The sequence below is a fragment of the Megalobrama amblycephala genome, linkage group LG12, assembly GCF_018812025.1.
Source record: "Megalobrama amblycephala isolate DHTTF-2021 linkage group LG12, ASM1881202v1, whole genome shotgun sequence".
In the NCBI taxonomy this organism is placed as follows: Eukaryota; Metazoa; Chordata; class Actinopteri; order Cypriniformes; family Xenocyprididae; genus Megalobrama; species Megalobrama amblycephala.
In genome coordinates, this window is record NC_063055.1 from 28,402,194 (window position 1) to 28,423,716 (window position 21,523).

Genomic DNA, 21,523 nt, shown 5'->3' on the forward strand with positions numbered 1-21,523 from the left:
CAGTGGAGATCTGTTGTCGTTTTGCGGATGGGGTGAATGCTGACTGGGCTCTGGGTCTGGAGTGGGACTGGTGTCCTCCAATAGGCCGATGGTGAATGGCGAGTTGTTATTCACAAGTGCCCACTCCACACATGCAATGATATCCTCACGAGGACCGTTACCTGAGAGGCTTGCCCGGTTAGGATAGTGCATTTGGCATGCCAATTCCAAAAAATCCCTGGTGTTTGACTCCAGGCACAACTGGCCAGCGGGAAGGTCCACAGTGACGAGGGGGAGAGAAAAAAGGAAAATGTCACAAAAATAACTTCTGTTAGGTCCGATCTTCTGTCACGTAATGTGATTTCAAGGAGTGCACAACGATAGAAAGTCCAACGAAACAGTCTTTATTTGGAAATCCACAGGGAAATGTAGGAGATACTCAGCAGTTTACACAGACATAAAACATAGACGAGATCAGACAACCAATTGAAAGAAACAGGGAGTATAAATACTAGAACAAATGAGGGAGCTAATGAGTTAATTAATTAACAACAGGTGAACTGAATGAGAAAGAAATAGACATGAACACTAAGAGGCTGTGTACACAACACTGTTCTTGACTAAACTTTTTAACTTTTAAACGGAAAACTTTTTATGAGTTTTGGCCGATCATATACACGACAATGGCGTTTTGGGGGCCTGAAAATGCAAAAACTTTTGAAAACAGGTTTCAAAGTGCAAATTTTTGAAAACGATACCATTATCACCTTCACGAAAATGACATTTGCATTTATTTGACAATGCATTTATTTGATCAAAAACACAGTAAAAACAGTAATACTGACAATAATAATTGTCCTGTTATGGCCAATAACCAACAAAAGCCTAATGTTACAATTCTATAGTTTGTCCAAATAAATTATAAATAAAACACTAAAAGCTAAAATTATTTGTTTTAAAAGTTATAAAAAATTATCATGTTCAGTAAGTAAGTGTTATTAAATTATTATTATATATCTTATATTAAGTGAGTGTTAGATGATGCAAACGTAATCTAAATGTAAAAAATTAAATATTTAATAAAATATGCAATATTTACTGATATGATAGAAAATCTAATATCAATGATAACCAATAAGGTATCAATATATTGTGCATCCTAAAATGTTACCATTGTTGTCAGATTTTATTTCTGATGTCAAACTTTATTTAAATATTCACAATCCAATGTCTTTCATCATTCAAGTAGATAGGAAAAGTAGTATTTGCATAGCTGGAAATTTCTGCCTGGGAGAATAACGAAACTGACATATGAGATCAGTGATAGATCTTTAGATTATTATATGTCATTCTTTTCTGCAATCCACATCACAGTATGATATAACATGAGAAAGACTTGTGAAGTAATACAGTAGGTGAAAAAACGGCTCTATCACATAAATGAAGGATGCATCCTTGCACAAGGACACAGATGTTTTAGAAAGAGTATCCTCTACTACACCATTCACGCCCTTTGGAGGTCACAGCTGTAATAGATGGCACTGGACTCAAGGACCGGAATAGCCCCATTAAAAGTCGGCCCTTGGGACATGTGAAGTATCATATCCCTCTTAACTGTCACTGCCCTCATGTAGGACGGATGTGATCCCATCTAACGAGTGGTTATGCTGGGATTCCTGAGGTTTCATGTTAACGCAGCTTGCTTTATGTTCGATCACCATCTGGCAGACCTGGAAAAATGCACATGCGGTAGAATTATTGCTTTAGGTGAGTGCACATGAGTCTTATGATGGATCAATGCCCACATAAATGGTATGCCAGGACAGAAGAAAACTAAATGCATGCATGGAGTGAAATATAAATTCTGCAAAAGTATGAATGATGCATTGCAGATATCAAAGCAGAAACAGTGTGGCAGCTCTTGCAAACATAGACACACGGAAAGAGATAACAGAAAAGGGAGGGACAAACCAAAAGAGAGGGAGGGTTTGTGAACTGGTGGGTATTACACAAAACACCCACATCATGGCAGTCTGTAGAGACTCAACCCACAGTACAGAAGGAGGAAAGATCGAGAGAGGAGAGACCAGAGAGATAATGCTTGTAACCTCCTGTTCTCCATTTAAATATAAGCAGCGCATTTATACAGAACATACACAGCAAAAACAAAAGCACACTTGAGGGACCATGAAACATGGTGAGTCACTATTTATTTTACATTTATTGTGGGTATCGAACGATTTGAAATGTTGTTTTCATTCTTCGGTTTCACTGTAAAAAAAAATACATCATTATTATTATCTCTTGTTTTACAGTAAAAGTATCTAAACATCCTTGAAAAGCAAGCTAAATGCTAAGTAAAACTGCATAAGATAACTTGTTTTCAGAGAATATAATATTACTTACTTACCCTATTAGTAATGGGAACACTTCAGTATGGGGAACAATTCTCACTTTTAACTAGTTTCTTATTAGCCTGCATATTGGCTGTTTTTAAAGCACATATTCTACACCCCTTAATCCTACCCAATACCTGAAGTTAACCACTACAATAACTACCTTACTAACTATTAATAAGCAGTAAATTAAGAGTTTACTGAGGGAAAAAGTCATAGTTAATTGTGAATATGTGTTCCCCATACTAAAGTGTTACCTTATTTTTTGTTTGTTTTAAGCATAAATCTAACGGTAACACTTTACAATAAAGTTTTATTTGTTAACATTAGTTAAATACATGAGTTAACATAAAGAAAGAACATACTTTTACTAATCTTTTAATTTTACAACACTTTTAATTTACTAATTAGTTATTGCACTGTGAACTAACATAAATATGAAAATTAAGGTAATAAAGGTTAATAAATGCTTTAAAATATATTTACTCAATGTTAAAAAAGGAGACCTTATTATAGAATTATTATTGCTGAAATATTTCCAATGCAAAACAAGACAAAAATACTGATTAGAAGTTTTTTTGCAGTGTAGATAGAGCTGTAAAATCGATTAATCGCGATTAATCGTATCTAACATAAAAGTCTGTTTACATAATATATGTGTGTGTAAATATATATTATTATATTTATACATATTATATATGCGTACACATAGACATTATATACATATGAAACAAACTTTTAAGTTAGATGCGATTAATCGTGATTAATCGATTTTACAGCAGTCCTAAGTGTGTAATATATAATAACAAAATATTATTGCTGATCAAATTAAATGAGAGCCAATGGAACTTTCTCATGCATGAGATAGTATGATCATATGAGTGTTTTTATGAGTACAATACAGTAACAGGGCAAATAGGATACCAATCATAATATGATAAAATATGAAATGTTCTTTGCAAGGAACATGCTCATTATCAAAACCTCTAGAAGATACAAACAATCATGCCACTGCTTGAACCAAATGTGATCAGTGACCACAGAGACTGCAATGAATTATGTCAGAAAAGCATTCTTACATAACAGATTTATTTTTGTCTCAGTTAACCATGTTATGCCATTTTTATCCCTTACACCATTGACAGTTCTTGTTAGGTAACATTTTGCATAAATTCTGGTTTTACAACGTAAACTTGTCCATTAAAACGTCATGAGCCTATTGATAATATTGTTTACTTTCAGCAAATGTTAATTAGAAGGTTAAAACTCTGTGATGATGATGATGATGATGATGATGATGATGATAACATGACATAAAAAAGGCAAAAAAGCATGCCTCATCCTGTTTTCTGGGTCTCAAAGAAACTGCAGACTGGGGGAAGGTAATACCATCTAAACAGAATAACAATGTGAACACAAGAGCCTGTTACATGCCAAGGCAAGTTCAGATAATACACAAGTACTTGAAGATGTGTGGGAGTGCAGGATCCTTTTACTTTAAACCAGTCCTTGAGTTCAGGGAAAGGCAGGAAAACACACAGATTTACTGTCAGAGGAAGAGTTTAACAGGACATCTGCACAGGCAAGTTTTCATAGAGTGGGTGTGTGAATGCACAGTGCAAAGACATGGCTTATGTTCATACAAACAAGTAAAAAGGACAGAAATGTAGGTGGACCATGTAGGGTGGACCTCCAGTGCCCTATATAGATGACTATATTAGCTCATCGGCTGCACAATTAAGTTATTAACATTTCATTATCTGTATAACAAGTTAAACTGCAAATTTACCATTCAGTAATATGGATCTCTGCAGGACTTCAGTTCTCTCTGCAGCATGAATAAATTATAAACTAATGCTTTACTGAGCACCATTTATTCAGTTATTTGGGTCAGTGACATGACGTTATTTAGGTAGACATCTTATTTTCCCTTTTTAAATTAAATGCTACAGTTTTTACTTTTCCGCCATTGAATGACAATTCTGAAAGAAAACGTAGCTTGACGGTAGCTTATACTGTCGTTATAGTAACAAATGCAACATTAACGTGCATCTGATTGATAAACCACAAACTCTTTGTTTAAGCAGACAGTTTGCTTCATACATTCAGCAATAAAAGCAAATCAAACATGACAGCTTTCAACTGAACAATGCATTTTAAACTATTTTAAACACATTATGTTCTTGCGTATTTAACTCAACTGCTCAGGTAAGGTGTTTAGTAGGCTATCACCAAGGATGATAACTATAACAATAAAAGTTATAGTTCTAAAAAATGTTCTAAATATAAAATAATAGCAGAATCCACAGAACTATAACGATAATGACTTAGGAACAAAATTGCTGGAATCACTTTCAGAGCAATTGTGGTAACACTTTAGTATAGGGAACACATGAACAATTAACTTTGACTTTTCCTTCAATAAATCTTAATTTACTGCTTATTAAAGGCGCTGACTGTTAGTGAGTTTTCAAGGGAACGCCTCCCAAAACTCGTGCACGAGTATTGGAACACGAGTGTTTACCACCAGCATTCGCTGTGTCGTGTTAGTGGATTCATTATGTCGGACTCACCACAGGTAACTCATAATCTGCAGTTGTTACTCCTGTCTCCTGACAAAAACATTGCATGCGGCACCTGTAGAGTGTGGAAAGTTACTGGAGCGCGCAGCCGTGCACGTCTCGCACAAAGAACGTCATGGCAGTGATTGACAAGCCAGAGGGCCAATCCGCGCACGTCTTTCACAAGGAACGTAATGGCAGTGATTGACAAGCCAGAGGGCCAATCGTTTACGCGATGATCGCGTAAACGATTGGCTGATGTTTTTAAGGCTCTACCTCGTGCACAGATGATGTATATTAATATTATTCCTTTCAGTGCACCTAATAAATAGTCTTTTATTAGTTAGTAAAGACAGTTTCAAGTAATATTGCAAAAATGTATAAAACAAAACATCCTCTTTAACACCTTTAATAGTAATAGTAGAAGTTGTTAAGTTTAGGTACTGGGCAGGATTAAGAATGTAGAATAAGGTCATGCAGAAGAAGGCATTAATATGTGCGTAATAAGTACTAATAAACAGCCAGTATTCTATTAATATGCATGCTAATAAGCAACTAGTTAAAAGACCCTAAAAAAAGGTGTTACCGAATTTTTTTTTTTTTTTTTTCAACTGATGAACTATCAAAACATTGACAGCTAATCAGAATCCTGCTTTAAAGAGCTTGAACGTTATCGTGTGCTGGTGTGGACGCTAATATAGTTATCATTATAGTTATTTTGATAGCACTTTATTTTACAATCCTGTTTCGCATATACATACTATATACTCATTGTAGTTATTACAATAACTGGGCAATAACGACGCACTAGTCCTGAACCTACCCCTAAACCTATTCTTAACCTATGTAGTTACCTTATATTACTCTTTCTTTGATTTCTTGTTAAGTACACTGTACATTAAAAGTGCACGAACTGTAAAATAAAGTGTAACAGTTATCTTTATAGTTATCATTCTTAGTGTGAACAAGCCTTTAGGCTATACCCATTTTAGGGGTGGCTTCATATTTACAAGTAAATACAGTATAGGGATACATATTCATGAAGATACATTTTAAACTCCCTGTAATTCGCACCTTGATAGCATTAGCATGCAAATATTTCTGCCTGTTATCGCTAATGTGATTGTCAGTCTCTGTATTTCCCAAACAGATTTAAGCCGCTTTGTGCATAACGCGCCATTGCTTTCAGAAAAATACAGCAATTATCTGGTGTTATGATATTGTAGGTTGGGGCAGTCTACAGCCCTTCCCCAAACTTTTCAACACACAGCCTGCCCCAGATCAATTTCTCTAAAGTCTGATTGGGAGGGCAAGACAGAGATTCAACTCCGATCATTACTGTGTGTCAAGGTCAATAAGTCTCTTCAAATATCAGATAACTTGACCTTTCTTTGACAAAGCAAGGTTAGCTCAGGTTTTAAAATATCATGTGGTGCGACTCCACAAAAACGTGATATTTATAAATTAATAATTCATGATAATTATGACCGATCAGGCAGTGCTAAACTGACCTTATTTAGCCTTCCTCTTAGCTTTTCGTGTTATATAGGGGACATTCCATAGACATAATGATTGTTATACTGTACAAACTGTATATTCTATCCCCTAACCCTAACCCCGCCCATCACAGAAAACATTATGCATCTTTACATTTTCAAAAAACATCACTTAGTGTGATTTTTTTTAAGCTGTTTTCCTCATGGGGACCAAGGACAAAGATTCCAGATATTGCCATCTTTGTGGGGACATTTTGTCCCCATAACGTAGGGTACAGCTGAACCACACACACACAAACACATATACAAGCACCAAAGCTGTGTGAAACTTGAGACTGTCTCCTAACCATATAAATGACGCTTCCCGTTTTCTTGTTTTTCACTCTCTTACTGTCTCTGTATGTGGGAGAACAGTTGGTGTACGACTTCACCCTGAATAGACAAGTTTATCATCAGGTTTTAAGAGAGAGTCAGTTATTTTCCAGTTCACTGGAAGTCCAAGACGTTTTACTCCCCTATCCACATGCCAGACATATTCAGCAAAAGATATTTTAAACACCTGCTTCCCTCCAAAAATGATCAATAACTCAAGATGGTACGAAGATCTTCCAAGTCAAACTTTTTTTTGGACAATCTGTCTACTAAACAGACGGTTAGAGCACATAATGATCTCATGAATGATTTTGTTCCAGTTTGGCACCTTAGAGGATTCAAAACATTCAGAAGTATCAGAGCTGGCCTTTTATATGTATACAGTTAATCCTTTGAAGACAGAGACATGTTCTTTCCTGCCTCCAGAAATTACTCATCCGCGCTTATGAAATCTTGTGTGGGTGAGATACAGTCAGGGTGTGGAGCACTGGCACTGAACAAGGTGTCATGCAGTGACATTCTTTCAAGAGAAGAATTAAAGGTGTTTTGGGATCTAAACACTCATGTTGCAACAATGACACTTGTTTTGGCACCAGCAGCTTCAAAAATGGATTTATTTAGGAAAACAATCTACTATACCTTGATATATTTTTGCTCAAAACAAGCATTTTAAACATTTGTCTGGCAAAAATACATAGATTGCCGCATCTACCCTCTTGATTATTCACTGAACATGTAATTTTAAAAACTTTTCATGAGTTCGCCTGCCCGTTAATGGTAAACAAACTTGGCTTGCTGTCCTTGAAGGAGGCTTGAACCAAAGCTCGGCTCGAGCTCCGAGCTAAACCCCCATATAACAGTACTGCACAGTGGGAGAATAATAGAAATAGAGGAGGAGATGTGGAGGAGGAGGGATGCTGGAAGAATTGTTGCTGGGGTTGACAAATTGCTGGGGGGAATTGTTGACAGGACTGAATGTTTAGGCTCCTCCCGAACCTACCTTTGGAACTACATTTACAGTTGTATCTGATAAAAAAAGACAACAGGAAACTCTAAAAATCAAGCATTGTACTTGTACGTTATGTGTTAACTTACTGCATGAATTATTTTCAAGATTTTAGGTTAAATGTACAGAGGAAAGTGTATCCTAGGCCCTGTTTACACCTGGTATTAAAGGTACAATTTGTAGGACCTGCCACTAGAGGGCGCACTACCAAAACAATAACAGTCGTGTGGTTTGATGACGCTAAGAAGGTGCGTGGAATGATGGGATTTGTTGTCTTCTACCCAACCGCTGACGGCCATCAATCAGACGGAAAGATAAATCATGGATTTAACGGATGAGGTAAAGTTTTATAAATGTACAAACTATGGGTCTAGAGACGCGACGCCCCGCGTTTGGCGTGTATGCCCCATAATACTAATCGTGTTGATCGTTATAATGGCATACGTTTTCTGTAAAGATACGAATCAAAACAACTCACCTGTCGAGTAAAACACAAGTGAGATCGGCATCTCTTTCTAGGTGAAGTTTGTCGCGAAGCTCTCTCCATCTAGAAATTGCAACACCGATATTGATCCTCGCTCTTTCTCTCCTCTTGTCCCAAACTCTTCTTGGGTCATTTGGTTGGCCCGTACGCTTACATTTACGGGAGCTGTCCTTGTCGACAGAACCAGCGGCAGATGGTAAACAGTAATTATGTTCCATAAATAAGTAACACAATCCACCATAAAACGTGCAAGAAGTAAATAAGGAACTGCTTGAAGCAAGCTAGTGGTTTGCTGGACGCTAGACACTACTTCCGCATTTGTCCACGACACTGTTGTCATGTGGTTTCTACGTCAGTAAAGGTGGTAACAAAGGGTAACTGACATCATTGACAGGCAACTGCACTGCCCCGTGTCATTGTTTAGAATGGGAATTTTCTCATGATTTACAAGTAGTTGAAAACATTAGAGATACTGTTAGTAATCAGCTGGACAAAATATATAACACTAGCCTAGTGGTTTTTGGATATTTTACTGTGAATATCTTACAAATTGTACCTTTAAGATGCATTTTGGTCAATCGCATCACAAGTGGATGATGCTAAATACAGGTGTAAATGGGGTCTAAAATGTTATGAGCTTGTCCACTTTCCAGTACTTCCAGAGGTAGTCGAAAACGCATTTGACCGGACTGCCTTTTGTAGTGTAGACACTCATGTGGTCAAAATAGTTCGAACAGCCACAAAAGACGCCGACTCTGTGCCTACTGACATAATGTGTAAACATGGGAAGCACGCTAGCCAGACGGGATTTAAACTTTGTTGAATGGAGACTCAAGTTTGGGTTGAAGACAAAAAAAAAAAAAAAAAATGTACCAAACACAAGCTCACCATTCCTGATTTCTAACACTTCTTTCGGCTATCAGAGCACAAACGAAAACTTATGCTTTCTTTGTTTTCCCATCATCTCCGGGCTCATTCATATGAAAATTATGCAAGCTTATTTTGTCCATTACATCGAAAGATCTGAAAAAAACAAAAAAAACATACATTTACCCGCCCATAGACCCTCCCCTCGAAGAAATCAGGTACAAAAGGTTGAAAGTGGACAAAAGAGATGGATTAAAATACCAGGCATAAACAGGTATGTGTCTCTCTTGTCTACTTGTAATCTGATTGACCAAAATGCATCTTAATACCAGGTGTAAACAGGGCCTTAGGTCCTGTAAAAGGGAAATATTAAAAAAAAAAAAAAAAAAAAAAAAAAAATGTATTTTAGGGCTGTCAAAGTTAACATGTTAATTTAAGCTGGCGTTCTAACGTAGAACCCGGAAGCGCCGCACTGTGTTTACTACGTGAACAGCGTAGGATAAAGACATGGAAGAGAAGAAATTGTTGAATTAATTCATTATTTTTGTTTGTTTTTTGCACAAAACAAGTATTTTCGGCACTTCATAACATTAAGGTTGAACCACTGTAGTCATGTTGACTATTTTAACAATGTCTTTACTACCTTTCTGGGCCTTGAAAGTGGTAATAGCGTTGCAGGCTATCTGAGGTTAGAAAGCTCATTGATTTCATGAAAAATATCTTAATTTGTGTTCTGAAGATGAACGAAGGTCTTACAGGTTTGAAACAACATGTGAAGGTGAGCAATTAATGACAGAAATTTAATTTTTGTGTGAACTAACCCTTTAAACCAGCTCAATTACTTAATTACAGCCCACTGACAAACTGATTTGGACAATATAGTTTTGCACATCTAATTACATCTTCCAACATGATGAGTGCTCTGTTGGTCTCAGATACATCAATGATCAGATCTAAGATCAGCTGCCTAGTTTGCTGTGCTACCATGGGTTCATGAGTCACTACTAGAATCTTAAAAAAAGAAATGGAAATATGGTATTGTGCTGTCTCTATCTGTCAGGGCTCGTTCAGAGAAGAGAGCATATCTGTAAATATTTCATGGAAATGACATGGGGCATATATTTCCCAGATACACTGGTCTCTAAAACTACTTTTGGACAGATTCCAGAGGCTTCTAAGCTTTCAGGGAATCTTTGATGGTACCAGGAGCCAGACAACAGAGATCAATCAGAGACAAGAGTCTAGATGCTTGATGACATCCGATCACTTTTCCAAAGAGAATTAGAGCCTAGGAAAGCAGAAATATGATAATAACCATCTTTGCATTCTTTAAATCAAATAAATGTTTTCTTCATCTTTTCTTATTCTTATTAGAAGTAGTAGAAACTATTTTACTTAAGAAAATTCATCAGTTATGAACAGGCCCTTTTGGTATCTGCTACGAAATGCTTTAATTATTCATCACCTTTTGCAAGTTTGTTGATTAAATACTTTAATGATGCTAATTAGACGATGCTCCCATCCTGTCTAATTGGATGGCTCTTTTTCACAGAAAAAAAAAAAAAAAAATCACGGGGTCAAGGTTTGACTGTTACCATGTTAGCTCCTTTTGGTAGATATCATAACTACACCATCTGGGATGTTTCCTGAAAGCATCATCAGCCAATTATGGTTGCAAGTTCCATCTTTAACATAGTTCAATGATTTGGAGTTTCCTGAAACCATAGTTCCAACAAACATTTGCAAACATCGCCAACTTAAGTGGAGCTCTACAGCTCTCGAGCTGTGGTTAGAAACATAATTTCTTGTTAAATGACACGTGGACTTAAATAGATCATGCTCTAGAATACAACAAGCAAGCTAACATTCAATACATTCTATATCTTTCATTCTATTTAAATATATACATTTTAATCTCTTTATATTTTAGCTTGTCAACAATCAGTGATGTTTTTAAAGAAGAGTGCACATATGTGTAAAATGTGCAAAGGAGTATGACATGAGGGAACCCACGATGAATCAATCATAAAATAAGGCAAAATGACATGGAACAAAAACAGTAAAGTAGTCATTAGGTGCCATGTTCATTGCACTACCATCTCAGAGACCTCGAATAGATTGATTCGCTCAGGTTTTTACTCCACCACTTGTGTGTGACGTCATTAACGACAGTCCTATATTGTTGAAACAATGTGGTTCAAACAACAGATGTGTGACCATGTTACTACAGTTTTTGGAAACATTGTTGACTAGTTGGTTAGTTTCTCCAACAACGCATTGTACTATAGTAGTTCGTCACATCATTGTATTTTAGGGTGTACTTACACTAGGCACGGTTGCCTTGAACCAAGACAGAGCGCGATTGTTCCCCCTTCCCATTCCCCGACTGGCCCGCACTCACATTGCCCTTGTTGCTGTTGCTTTTTTTTTTTTTTTTGCCAAACTCCTTTTTTTATCATTTTTAAAATTATTCATTGATAGTTCTTATCTTTTTTAATAATTTTAGTTAATGATAACCTTATGATTCATCATTACAACTGTTTCATTTTCAGTGTTGCTGTTGGCAACAATTGTTGGTTGTTTAGTTAACTGAGCTCGCTTTCACTCTATCCAACCTACACACCCTTCATTTAACTCCAAATTCAACTCCCCCTCCATCACTCTCTCCTCTCTCTCTATTCTTGCATTTTATTCAGTCTCCTACACACCTTTATCCAAAACAGCAAGGTTAAAGGGCATTGGAAGAGGTGGACATAATCGAGGCCACTCTAGCCCACCATCATTCTTTTCCTTTATTTCACACCACATGTGGGGAGACTGAGGATCAAATTAAGCTGGCACCTGTTTTTTACTTATTGTGTAGCATTATCAGTGCAGTGGTGGGTATTATGAGTGTCGGTGGGTATTTAAGTGTCATAGCTCTAAGAAAAAAATATGGTTAAAAGAAATACATTAATAAATCAAGACATGAGTCTAATTACCATTGCCAAAAACTAAATAAACATTACAATTTAAAACTAAAATAATGATAATGATATTATTTATATTATTTACATTATTTAGTAGCCTGGTAAAGAATTTAGTCACATATGCAAGTGATTTACTTCTAAGAGGGTTGTATTGAGTGAGTTATTCAACGATTTCTTTTAATTTTCTTCATTTTGGGGGCTTAGCAAATATTGATATGTGCAATTATTTTATCATTTGATAGCTGTAATTAATGGAAGCCCATTTCCACCACATAAGAAAAATACATCATGTTTAATTATGACATAAAAAGTCGAAATTATGAGATTATGTAGAAAATGATTAGTGTTATAATTATGAAATACTAACTCATTATGCGTTTTAAAAGTTGAAATTATGGCATACTATGTCATAATTAAAAATAGATAAAAAATGTAATTATAAGATACAACGTCGAAATTATGACTGTCAAACTGATTATTTTTATGCCATAATTTTACCTTTTTATTATTATGACTGAGTATGACATAATTAATGTCATAATAATGACAGTGTGTCATAATTCTGACTTTTCATCTCATAAATATGACTTAGTACATCATAATTTCAACTTTTTATCTCACAATTATGGTTTAAGTTAGTACATATATTTCATAATTATGATTTAGCAAAGCATGATTTTTTTTTTATCTTAAGTTATGTGGTGGAAACAATAATATCAGACTAATATCAGACTTCAAGTTTGGCGTAAAAAGTTATTAGAATTAGGAGAAAGAGTACGAGCTGTTTCTCATAGACAATGGCAGTGATTTATTTGTCCTCTGCACAATTATACATGAAATCTAACTTTCAAAGGAAGGCGTATCACTTAAGCACTCTAAGTGGTCGGCGTGCATAAGAGAGTGGTTAGAAAGTGCTGTGAGGGTGTTGGAGAGGACTCTGAGTGATGCTGGAGGAGGAGATGTCCTTCCTTTTGAATTATTCACTCCATCACCGTAATGCATCTGCCTTCATGTCGAGAGTTCTTATTTCAAGAGTGCATTTACTCTCAACTGCTCCAGATGTGTCTGAGGGCTTGAGTTTGAAATTGTGACCAATGGGATGCCTGCATGTGTATGTGTGTGTGTGTGTGTGTGTGTGTGTGTGTGTGTGTGTGTGTGTGTGTGTGTGTGTGTGTGTCGGCCAAATTTAAGAATTAAAATAAATATCCTACTAAGATTTTTCTCCCTCTGTAACCTACTTTATGTACAACTCAATTACTTAGGACTCAGATCTCAGATCATCCAGCATGAGATAAGTGCACTGCTGGGGTGTATATTAAAGTAGGCAATGCCCAGAATTTAAAACCATGAATAATGGCCACCAAAATCCTTTATTTAGAGTTGCCATGGAGACTTGCAATGTTGAATGCATGTTGAATACTTTCAAGTTCAAACAGACTTTCTGTACTGTAAATACTGTAAGGTCAGTGTTGCATTGCAAAATTATTGGGTTGGTGCAGATTATTTGTTTGACTCTCCACTAAGTTCCACATCCTCAGTTAGACAAGTATGAGAGTTTCCTATAGAAAGGGAACGGAGATTTACGTGAACAGCATGATTTTCAGTGTGGTCAAAATTGGTTGGATATTGTTACATGGGCTCGAATTAATTCCGACAGTGCAAAGTAATATTATCTACCATTCTTCTTTAAAGAAAAAGTGAACTAAAATGAACAATAACAATTATTTACAGCATTTATTAATTTAGATTAATGTTAATTTACTATTGTTAATTTTTAATTCATGTTTGTACACAATACATTCATGTTCATTAATACAACTTGCATGTATTCATTTATGTAAATGAATATTACATAGATAAACTTATTGGAACTTTACTAAAAGTATGAAAACTAAATCACTACAACTGACTAATTGGAACTTATTGTAAAGCGTTACAAAATAAAGTGCAAGACTGATTTCACAAAACACAAGTGAAGTGAAAATAGAAAGGACACATTTGATATTGAATACAATAGATAACTTAAAGGGATAGTTCACCCAAAAATAAAAATTCTGTCATTAATTACTCACCTTCATGTCTTTCTCTCATCTTTGGAACACAAATAAAGATCTTTTTGATGAAATCTGGTTAATTTCTGTCCCTCCATACACAGCTATGCAACTGACACTTCGCTTTAAAAAGTTCATAAAGAGATTGTAAAACAAATCCATATGAATCGAGCAGTTTAGTCAAAATTTTCTGAAGACACTCGATCGCTTTATATGATAAACAGATTGTATTTAGGCTTTTATTCAAATATAAACATTCATCAAATCACACATCAGTTGTGGAAAACGGAAGCTCATGTTTGCTTGATGCGCGAGAACCAATGAGGTTCATTCTCATGTGTTATGCAGCACGTTTGAGCTTCCACAAGAACCAATGAGGTTTGTTCTTGTGTGTTACATGGCATGTTTGAACTTCTGCAAGAGATTTGAGAGGTTCGCGCATCAAGCAGGTTCGGTTGAGCTTCTGTTTATGTTCCCTGATCAATGTTTACATGTGAATAAAAGCCTAAATCAAATCTGTTCATCATATAAAGCCAATGAGGCTCTTACCACTCAATACACATGGATTAGTTTTAAGATCTCTTGATGAACTTTTTGAAGCATCAAAGTGGTAGTTGCGTAGCTGTTAATGGAGAGACAGAAAGCTCTCAGATTTCATCAAAAAAAAAAAAAAAAAAAAATGTATTTGTGTTCTGAAGATGAACGAAAGTCTAATGCTGGGTACACACCACAAGATAACAAGACTGATTTTGGGCTGATTTCTCCCCTTCAGACAATCCTAGGTAATGTCCCGATTATCTTGATGGTTCTACAGATTATCTTATCAGATTTTCTTGTGGTGTGAGGTGTGATAAGAGTGACTGAATCTGCTTGGAAGAACGTCGGAGGCACCCTGATCGAGAATCGTAAATATTCAATGTTGATCAGAAATCAGAAATCCTGATGTGTGGGGGGAACCCCGAGGACAAATGCGCTCGCGCTCTGGAGATTATCACATGAAACTAAACAATATCCAATCAGAAAGCAAGCTGACAGAAGACAGAAGAATAACAAACGCAGAAAGATAAATGGATTTGGACAGCAGAGATGGAGCTTGTCGATTTGTGGCAACAGCACGAGTGTTTCTATAGTGTGTCCTGTAAAACATACTAAAATCATTCCAAACACTATCAACGCAATCTCTTTCTGCCCATCGTCCGTCATGTTTATTCTGAGAGATTTTGAGATCTTGAGAGATTTTTCGAGATTTCCCATGTTCACAGTCGTACGGTGGCCCAGTAGTGCACAACACAACGAAATTAAAAAAGCAAACATAAAGTTCACAACACAACGAAATCGAGCCACAACACAACGAAATCGAGCCACAACACAACGAAATCGAGCCACAACACAACGGAATAAAGCCACAACACAACGGAAATGCTCCCGACCACTAGGGGGCTCTCAGAGCTCGGTATTGTTAGTATTCCTTGCCAATGTTTTATAGAGTCGGCATTGATATGAATGCCACGATTAGTTTCAACAGTATATAACCACTGTATATCGACATGAAATATTAATTCAAAATCACTTGAGTGCACAATAGCTTCATATTTATACCTGTGAATGATTTGACGCGCTACCACAGCGAATGATGAAGGGAACGTCTGACAATTCCACCAAGTGGTTAAAACATATAATTTGTATTCATTAAAATTACTTTTAACATTTAAAAACAGACATGTTCAAATTCCAAAGCTTGTCAGTCTTACCAACAGGAAGTAACAAGCTTTGGAATTTGAACATGTCTGTTTTTAAATGTTAAACAAAGTCATTGTAATGAATACAAATTATACGTTTTAACCACTTGGTGGAATTGTCAGACATTCCCTTCATCCGTGGTAACACGTCAAATCATTCACAGGTATAAATATGAAGCTATTGTGCACTCAAGTGATTTTGAATAAATATTTCATGTCGATATACAACGTTTACATACTTAAAACTAATCATGGTATTGATATCTTTGTAAGACTGTCGACTTTATAGAACATTGGCAAGGAATACTAATATTACCGAGCTCTGAGAGCCCCCTAGTGGTCGGGAGCATTTCCGTTGTGTTGTGGCTTTATTTCGTTGTGTTGTGGCTTTATTCCGTTGTGTTGTGGTTTTATTTCGTTGTGTTGTGGCTTTATTCCGTTGTGTTGTGGTTTTATTTCGTTGTGTTGTGGCTTTATTTCGTTGTGTTGTGGCTCAATTCCGTTGTGTTGTGGCTCAATTCCGTTGTGTTGTGGCTCAATTCCGTTGTGTTGTGGCTCTATTTCGTTGTGTTGTGGCTCAATTCCGTTGTGTTCTGGCTCAATTCCGTTGTGTTCTGGCTTTATTTCGTTGTGTTGTGGCTTTATTCCATTGTGTTGTGGCTCAATTCCGTTGTGTTGTGGCTCAATTCCGTTGTGTTCTGGCTCAATTCCGTTGTGTTCTGGCTTTATTTCGTTGTGTTGTGGCTTTATTCCATTGTGTTGTGGCTCAATTCCGTTGTGTTGTGGCTCAATTCCGTTGTGTTCTGGCTCAATTCCGTTGTGTTCTGGCTTTATTTCGTTGTGTTGTGGCTTTATTTCGTTGTGTTGTGGCTTTATTTCATTGTGTTGTGGCTTTATTCCGTTGTGTTGTGGCTTTATTCCGTTGTGTTGTGGCTGTATTTCGTTGTGTTGTGGCTTTATTCCGTTGTGTTGTGGCTTTATTCCGTTGTGTTGTGGCTTTATTCCGTTGTGTTGTGGCTTTATTTCGTTGTGTTGTGGCTTTATTTCGTTGTGTTGTGGCTTTATTCCGTTGTGTTGTGGCTCAATTCCGTTGTGTTGTGGCTTTATTTCGTTGTGTTGTGGCTCAATTCCGTTGTGTTGTGGCTTTATTCCGTTGTGTTGTGGCTTTATTTCGTTGTGTTGTGGCTTTATTCCGTTGTGTTGTGGCTTTATTCCGTTGTGTTGTGGCTTTATTCCGTTGTGTTGTGGCTCAATTCTGTTGTGTTGTGGCTTTATTTCGTTGTGTTGTGGCTTTATTCCGTTGTGTTGTGGCTCAATTCCGTTGTGTTGTGGCTTTATTTCATTGTGTTGTGGCTCAATTCCGTTGTGTTGTGGCTTTATTTCATTGTGTTGTGGCTCAATTCCGTTGTGTTGTGGCTTTATTCCGTTGTGTTGTGGCTTTATTCTGTTGTGTTGTGGCTCAATTCCGTTGTGTTGTGGCTTTATTTCGTTGTGTTGTGGCTTGTTTCTGTTGTGTTGTGGCTTTATTCCGTTGTGTTGTGGCTTTATTTCATTGTGTTGTGGCTTTATTCCGTTGTGTTGTGGCTTTATTCCGTTGTGTTGTGGCTGTATTTCGTTGTGTTGTGGCTTTATTCCGTTGTGTTGTGGCTTTATTCCGTTGTGTTGTGGCTTTATTCCGTTGTGTTGTGGCTTTATTTCGTTGTGTTGTGGCTTTATTTCGTTGTGTTGTGGCTTTATTCCGTTGTGTTGTGGCTCAATTCCGTTGTGTTGTGGCTTTATTTCGTTGTGTTGTGGCTCAATTCCGTTGTGTTGTGGCTTTATTCCGTTGTGTTGTGGCTTTATTCCGTTGTGTTGTGGCTTTATTCCGTTGTGTTGTGGCTTTATTTCGTTGTGTTGTGGCTTTATTCCGTTGTGTTGTGGCTCAATTCTGTTGTGTTGTGGCTTTATTTCGTTGTGTTGTGGCTTTATTCCGTTGTGTTGTGGCTCAATTCCGTTGTGTTGTGGCTTTATTTCATTGTGTTGTGGCTCAATTCCGTTGTGTTGTGGCTTTATTTCATTGTGTTGTGGCTCAATTCCGTTGTGTTGTGGCTTTATTCCGTTGTGTTGTGGCTTTATTCTGTTGTGTTGTGGCTCAATTCCGTTGTGTTGTGGCTTTATTTCGTTGTGTTGTGGCTTGTTTCTGTTGTGTTGTGGCTTTATTCCGTTGTGTTGTGGCTTTATTTCATTGTGTTGTGGCTTTATTCCGTTGTGTTGTGGCTTTATTCCGTTGTGTTGTGGCTGTATTTCGTTGTGTTGTGGCTTTATTCCGTTGTGTTGTGGCTTTATTCCGTTGTGTTGTGGCTTTATTCCGTTGTGTTGTGGCTTTATTTCGTTGTGTTGTGGCTTTATTTCGTTGTGTTGTGGCTTTATTCCGTTGTGTTGTGGCTTTATTCCGTTGTGTTGTGGCTTTATTTCGTTGTGTTGTGGCTTTATTTCGTTGTGTTGTGGCTTTATTCCGTTGTGTTGTGGCTCAATTCCGTTGTGTTGTGGCTTTATTTCGTTGTGTTGTGGCTCAATTCCGTTGTGTTGTGGCTTTATTCCGTTGTGTTGTGGCTTTATTTCGTTGTGTTGTGGCTTTATTCCGTTGTGTTGTGGCTTTATTCCGTTGTGTTGTGGCTTTATTTCGTTGTGTTGTGGCTTTATTCCGTTGTGTTGTGGCTCAATTCTGTTGTGTTGTGGCTTTATTTCGTTGTGTTGTGGCTTTATTCCGTTGTGTTGTGGCTCAATTCCGTTGTGTTGTGGCTTTATTTCATTGTGTTGTGGCTCAATTCCGTTGTGTTGTGGCTTTATTTCATTGTGTTGTGGCTCAATTCCGTTGTGTTGTGGCTTTATTTCATTGTGTTGTGGCTCAATTCCGTTGTGTTGTGGCTTTATTCCGTTGTGTTGTGGCTTTATTCTGTTGTGTTGTGGCTCAATTCCGTTGTGTTGTGGCTTTATTTCGTTGTGTTGTGGCTTGTTTCTGTTGTGTTGTGGCTTTATTCCGTTGTGTTGTGGCTCGATTTCATTGTGTTGTGAACTTATGTTTGCTTTTTTAATTTCGTTGTGTTGTGCACTACTGGGCCACCATACAGTCGGGACTCTGGTTGAAAATCTGTTCGTGTGTGGTGTGCTGTCTTTGTCACATCACGGCACACCACACACTATAGGAGCAAAACGGTTAAATCTAGGTTTTTTTTTTTGTCCTCATGTTTGTGGTCTCTCACATTTTGAAAATCTTATAAGTTTTCAAAAATCTTTTAGTGTGTAGCCGGCATAATGTGTTTGGAATGATATGAGGGTGAATAATTAATGACAGAATTTTCATTTTTGGATGAACTATCCCTTTAATCAATTAAACACAGTATGATTTTGACCATTAAAGGGACAGTTTACCCAAAAATGAAATGTCATCCTTTAATTACCCTCATGTCATTCCAAACCTACATGACTTTCACAAAAGAAGATATTTTGAAGAATCTTGATAACCAAACAGTTTTGGTAACAACTGATAAATTTATCAAAATATCTTCTTCTATATTCTGCTGAAGAAAGTCAGTCATACAGGTTTGGAACGACATAAGGTAAATGATGACAATTTTCATTTTTGGGTGAATTATCATTTTAAGTCATTTTATCAGACATTTGTCATTTGACAATTATCATTTTATCAGACATTTTGGGTCGCAGTCCGGCAGTATAACTGTTCCTATGACGACCATCTAATAGAACCCCATAAACATTTCCAAAACAACAAAAAAACAAAATACAGAGACAATCAGACTGGTGGATAGCACAGTTTAAAAAAAAAAAAGAAAAAAAAAAGTAACTGTTCCATCATGGGGCAAAAAACATCAATAGTAAGTAAAAACAACATCCTATTGCCTTTTATACCAGTTACTGATTACGCACAAATTGCTAGCTAATGAGAGAAAATTAACAGGGGCACATTGCTCGATGTGTAAAAGCTTGGGCACATTGATGGGCTTAACTCCAGATGGTCATTGTGCTCAGTTTTTTTTTTTTTTTTTTTTCTTGATTAGGAATGATAAGATCACATCTGCTGGTGGACAGAGAGAGAGAAAGAGATCACTAACAAGACTTTCCCCCACAGACCCCTAGCAGCTGCACACAATATACCACCAATTAAGTCTCCCTGACTAGATGATGAATGGATCCATAAGACAGCATTATACATCCAAGGTCTTTAAACATGCACGATGACATTAGTTTTTTACATAGATGAGAGTATGTATTTCAGCTCAAAACCTGCTTATTAACCATCTGCAAATATATACCCGAGCCTCATTCTACATGTAAAAGATAAAACTGTGGTTCAAATTGTGCAATGAACCAAATTAATTCATAGTAATATTAAGTTACTATCAGTTCAGCTAATTAGCACATGTGCTCATACAAAGCAGCATTGTTATGATTGAGAAACATTATTCCCACGGGACACTCCGGTCTGGCTGCCCTCCAGTATATTCACAGCAGCTATACACGCACAACTCTATAGGCAGGTCTGATCAGTCCTTAAGTGTTTCACTGTTTTCTGGAAATCACATGTCACAATAGTGTCAGCGTTATTTTACTGAGTATATCAATGGCACACATGTTCCAGAGCTTTTCATGAATTCATAATAAAAAATTACTCTACTTTACATCATGTTTTTAACTACTATGTACTAAGATTTAAATTAATAATTTGATTGTGTACTTGTTGTGTACATACATATTTTACATTGTACTGGTACTTATATTTTAAAAATTACCTGCAATTAATTTCTGTAATTAAATCTGTAATTACACTGCTAACCATACTACCAAACCTGCCACTAACCTTACCCATACCTCAATACCAGCAAAATTGTTTTGCAACACTGTAAACCCTAACACTCAAAATAATTAATTGGTTTGAGTAGGAAAAACTTTAATTAAACAAATTAATTCAGTCAGATTAACTTTAATGAGAATTTAGCACTTTCTTTTTCTTTCAAGATCGCAGAACTGATATACTTTAAGTAAAATGAGCTGTTTTATTGTTTTGAGCTTTATGAACTTATTTCTTTTAATTTAGAGGAACTTAAGTTTAAATGAAACTGGGCTGGGATTTAAATTTCCCAGCATGCTTTGCCCATGGGTTTGAAAGGGAGATTAAATGCTAAAATTAAGTGTTATATAAATGTTTTTTTTGTGCAAGATTAATCTTAAGTAATGTTTTATTATGCTAATTTAGAACAGTTTCTGTTAATGTGAGTTTTTGGAGAGTTACCATCATGGTGACAAGTGAAGCATGTTGATTGGTTTGAGATCAAGTATGTTAAATGCTTTATATTGCTAGATTCATTCAGCAAGTGCCATACCATGCTATTGTTAACATGTTAGCAAATTAGCAAGTTAGCATTTTCTGAAGTAGCTTGTTATAGCTAGCTAAGTTTGCACTAATAAAATGTTCACATTGAGGTTACATGAAAATTTTAAGTTAAATGTATGAATTAGTGTACTCAAACATTTCAAGTTAAGAAGAATTAAAATGTATGAGTACAAAATAAAAGTATGCCAGTTCTGCTTACTTAAGATTTGAA

General features: G+C 36.4%; 1 protein-coding gene and 1 long non-coding RNA gene across 3 annotated transcripts in view; one reads left to right on the forward strand and one right to left on the reverse strand.

Moving 5' to 3' along the window:
- LOC125280053 overlaps positions 1-21,523 on the reverse strand; it is a 60,311-nt gene that overhangs the window by 20,483 nt on the left and 18,305 nt on the right. The window lies entirely within an intron of this gene.
- The window catches only part of lzts1 (leucine zipper, putative tumor suppressor 1), a 31,470-nt gene continuing 11,940 nt past the window's right edge, over positions 1,994-21,523 (forward strand). For both annotated transcript variants that reach the window (XM_048210357.1, XM_048210360.1), the window contains exon 1: positions 1,994-2,176. Coding sequence is in view for 1 of the 2 variants with exons in the window: in XM_048210360.1 (XP_048066317.1) it covers positions 2,174-2,176 (3 nt within the window). In the remaining variant the exon portion in view is untranslated. The remainder of the gene's footprint in view (positions 2,177-21,523) is intronic.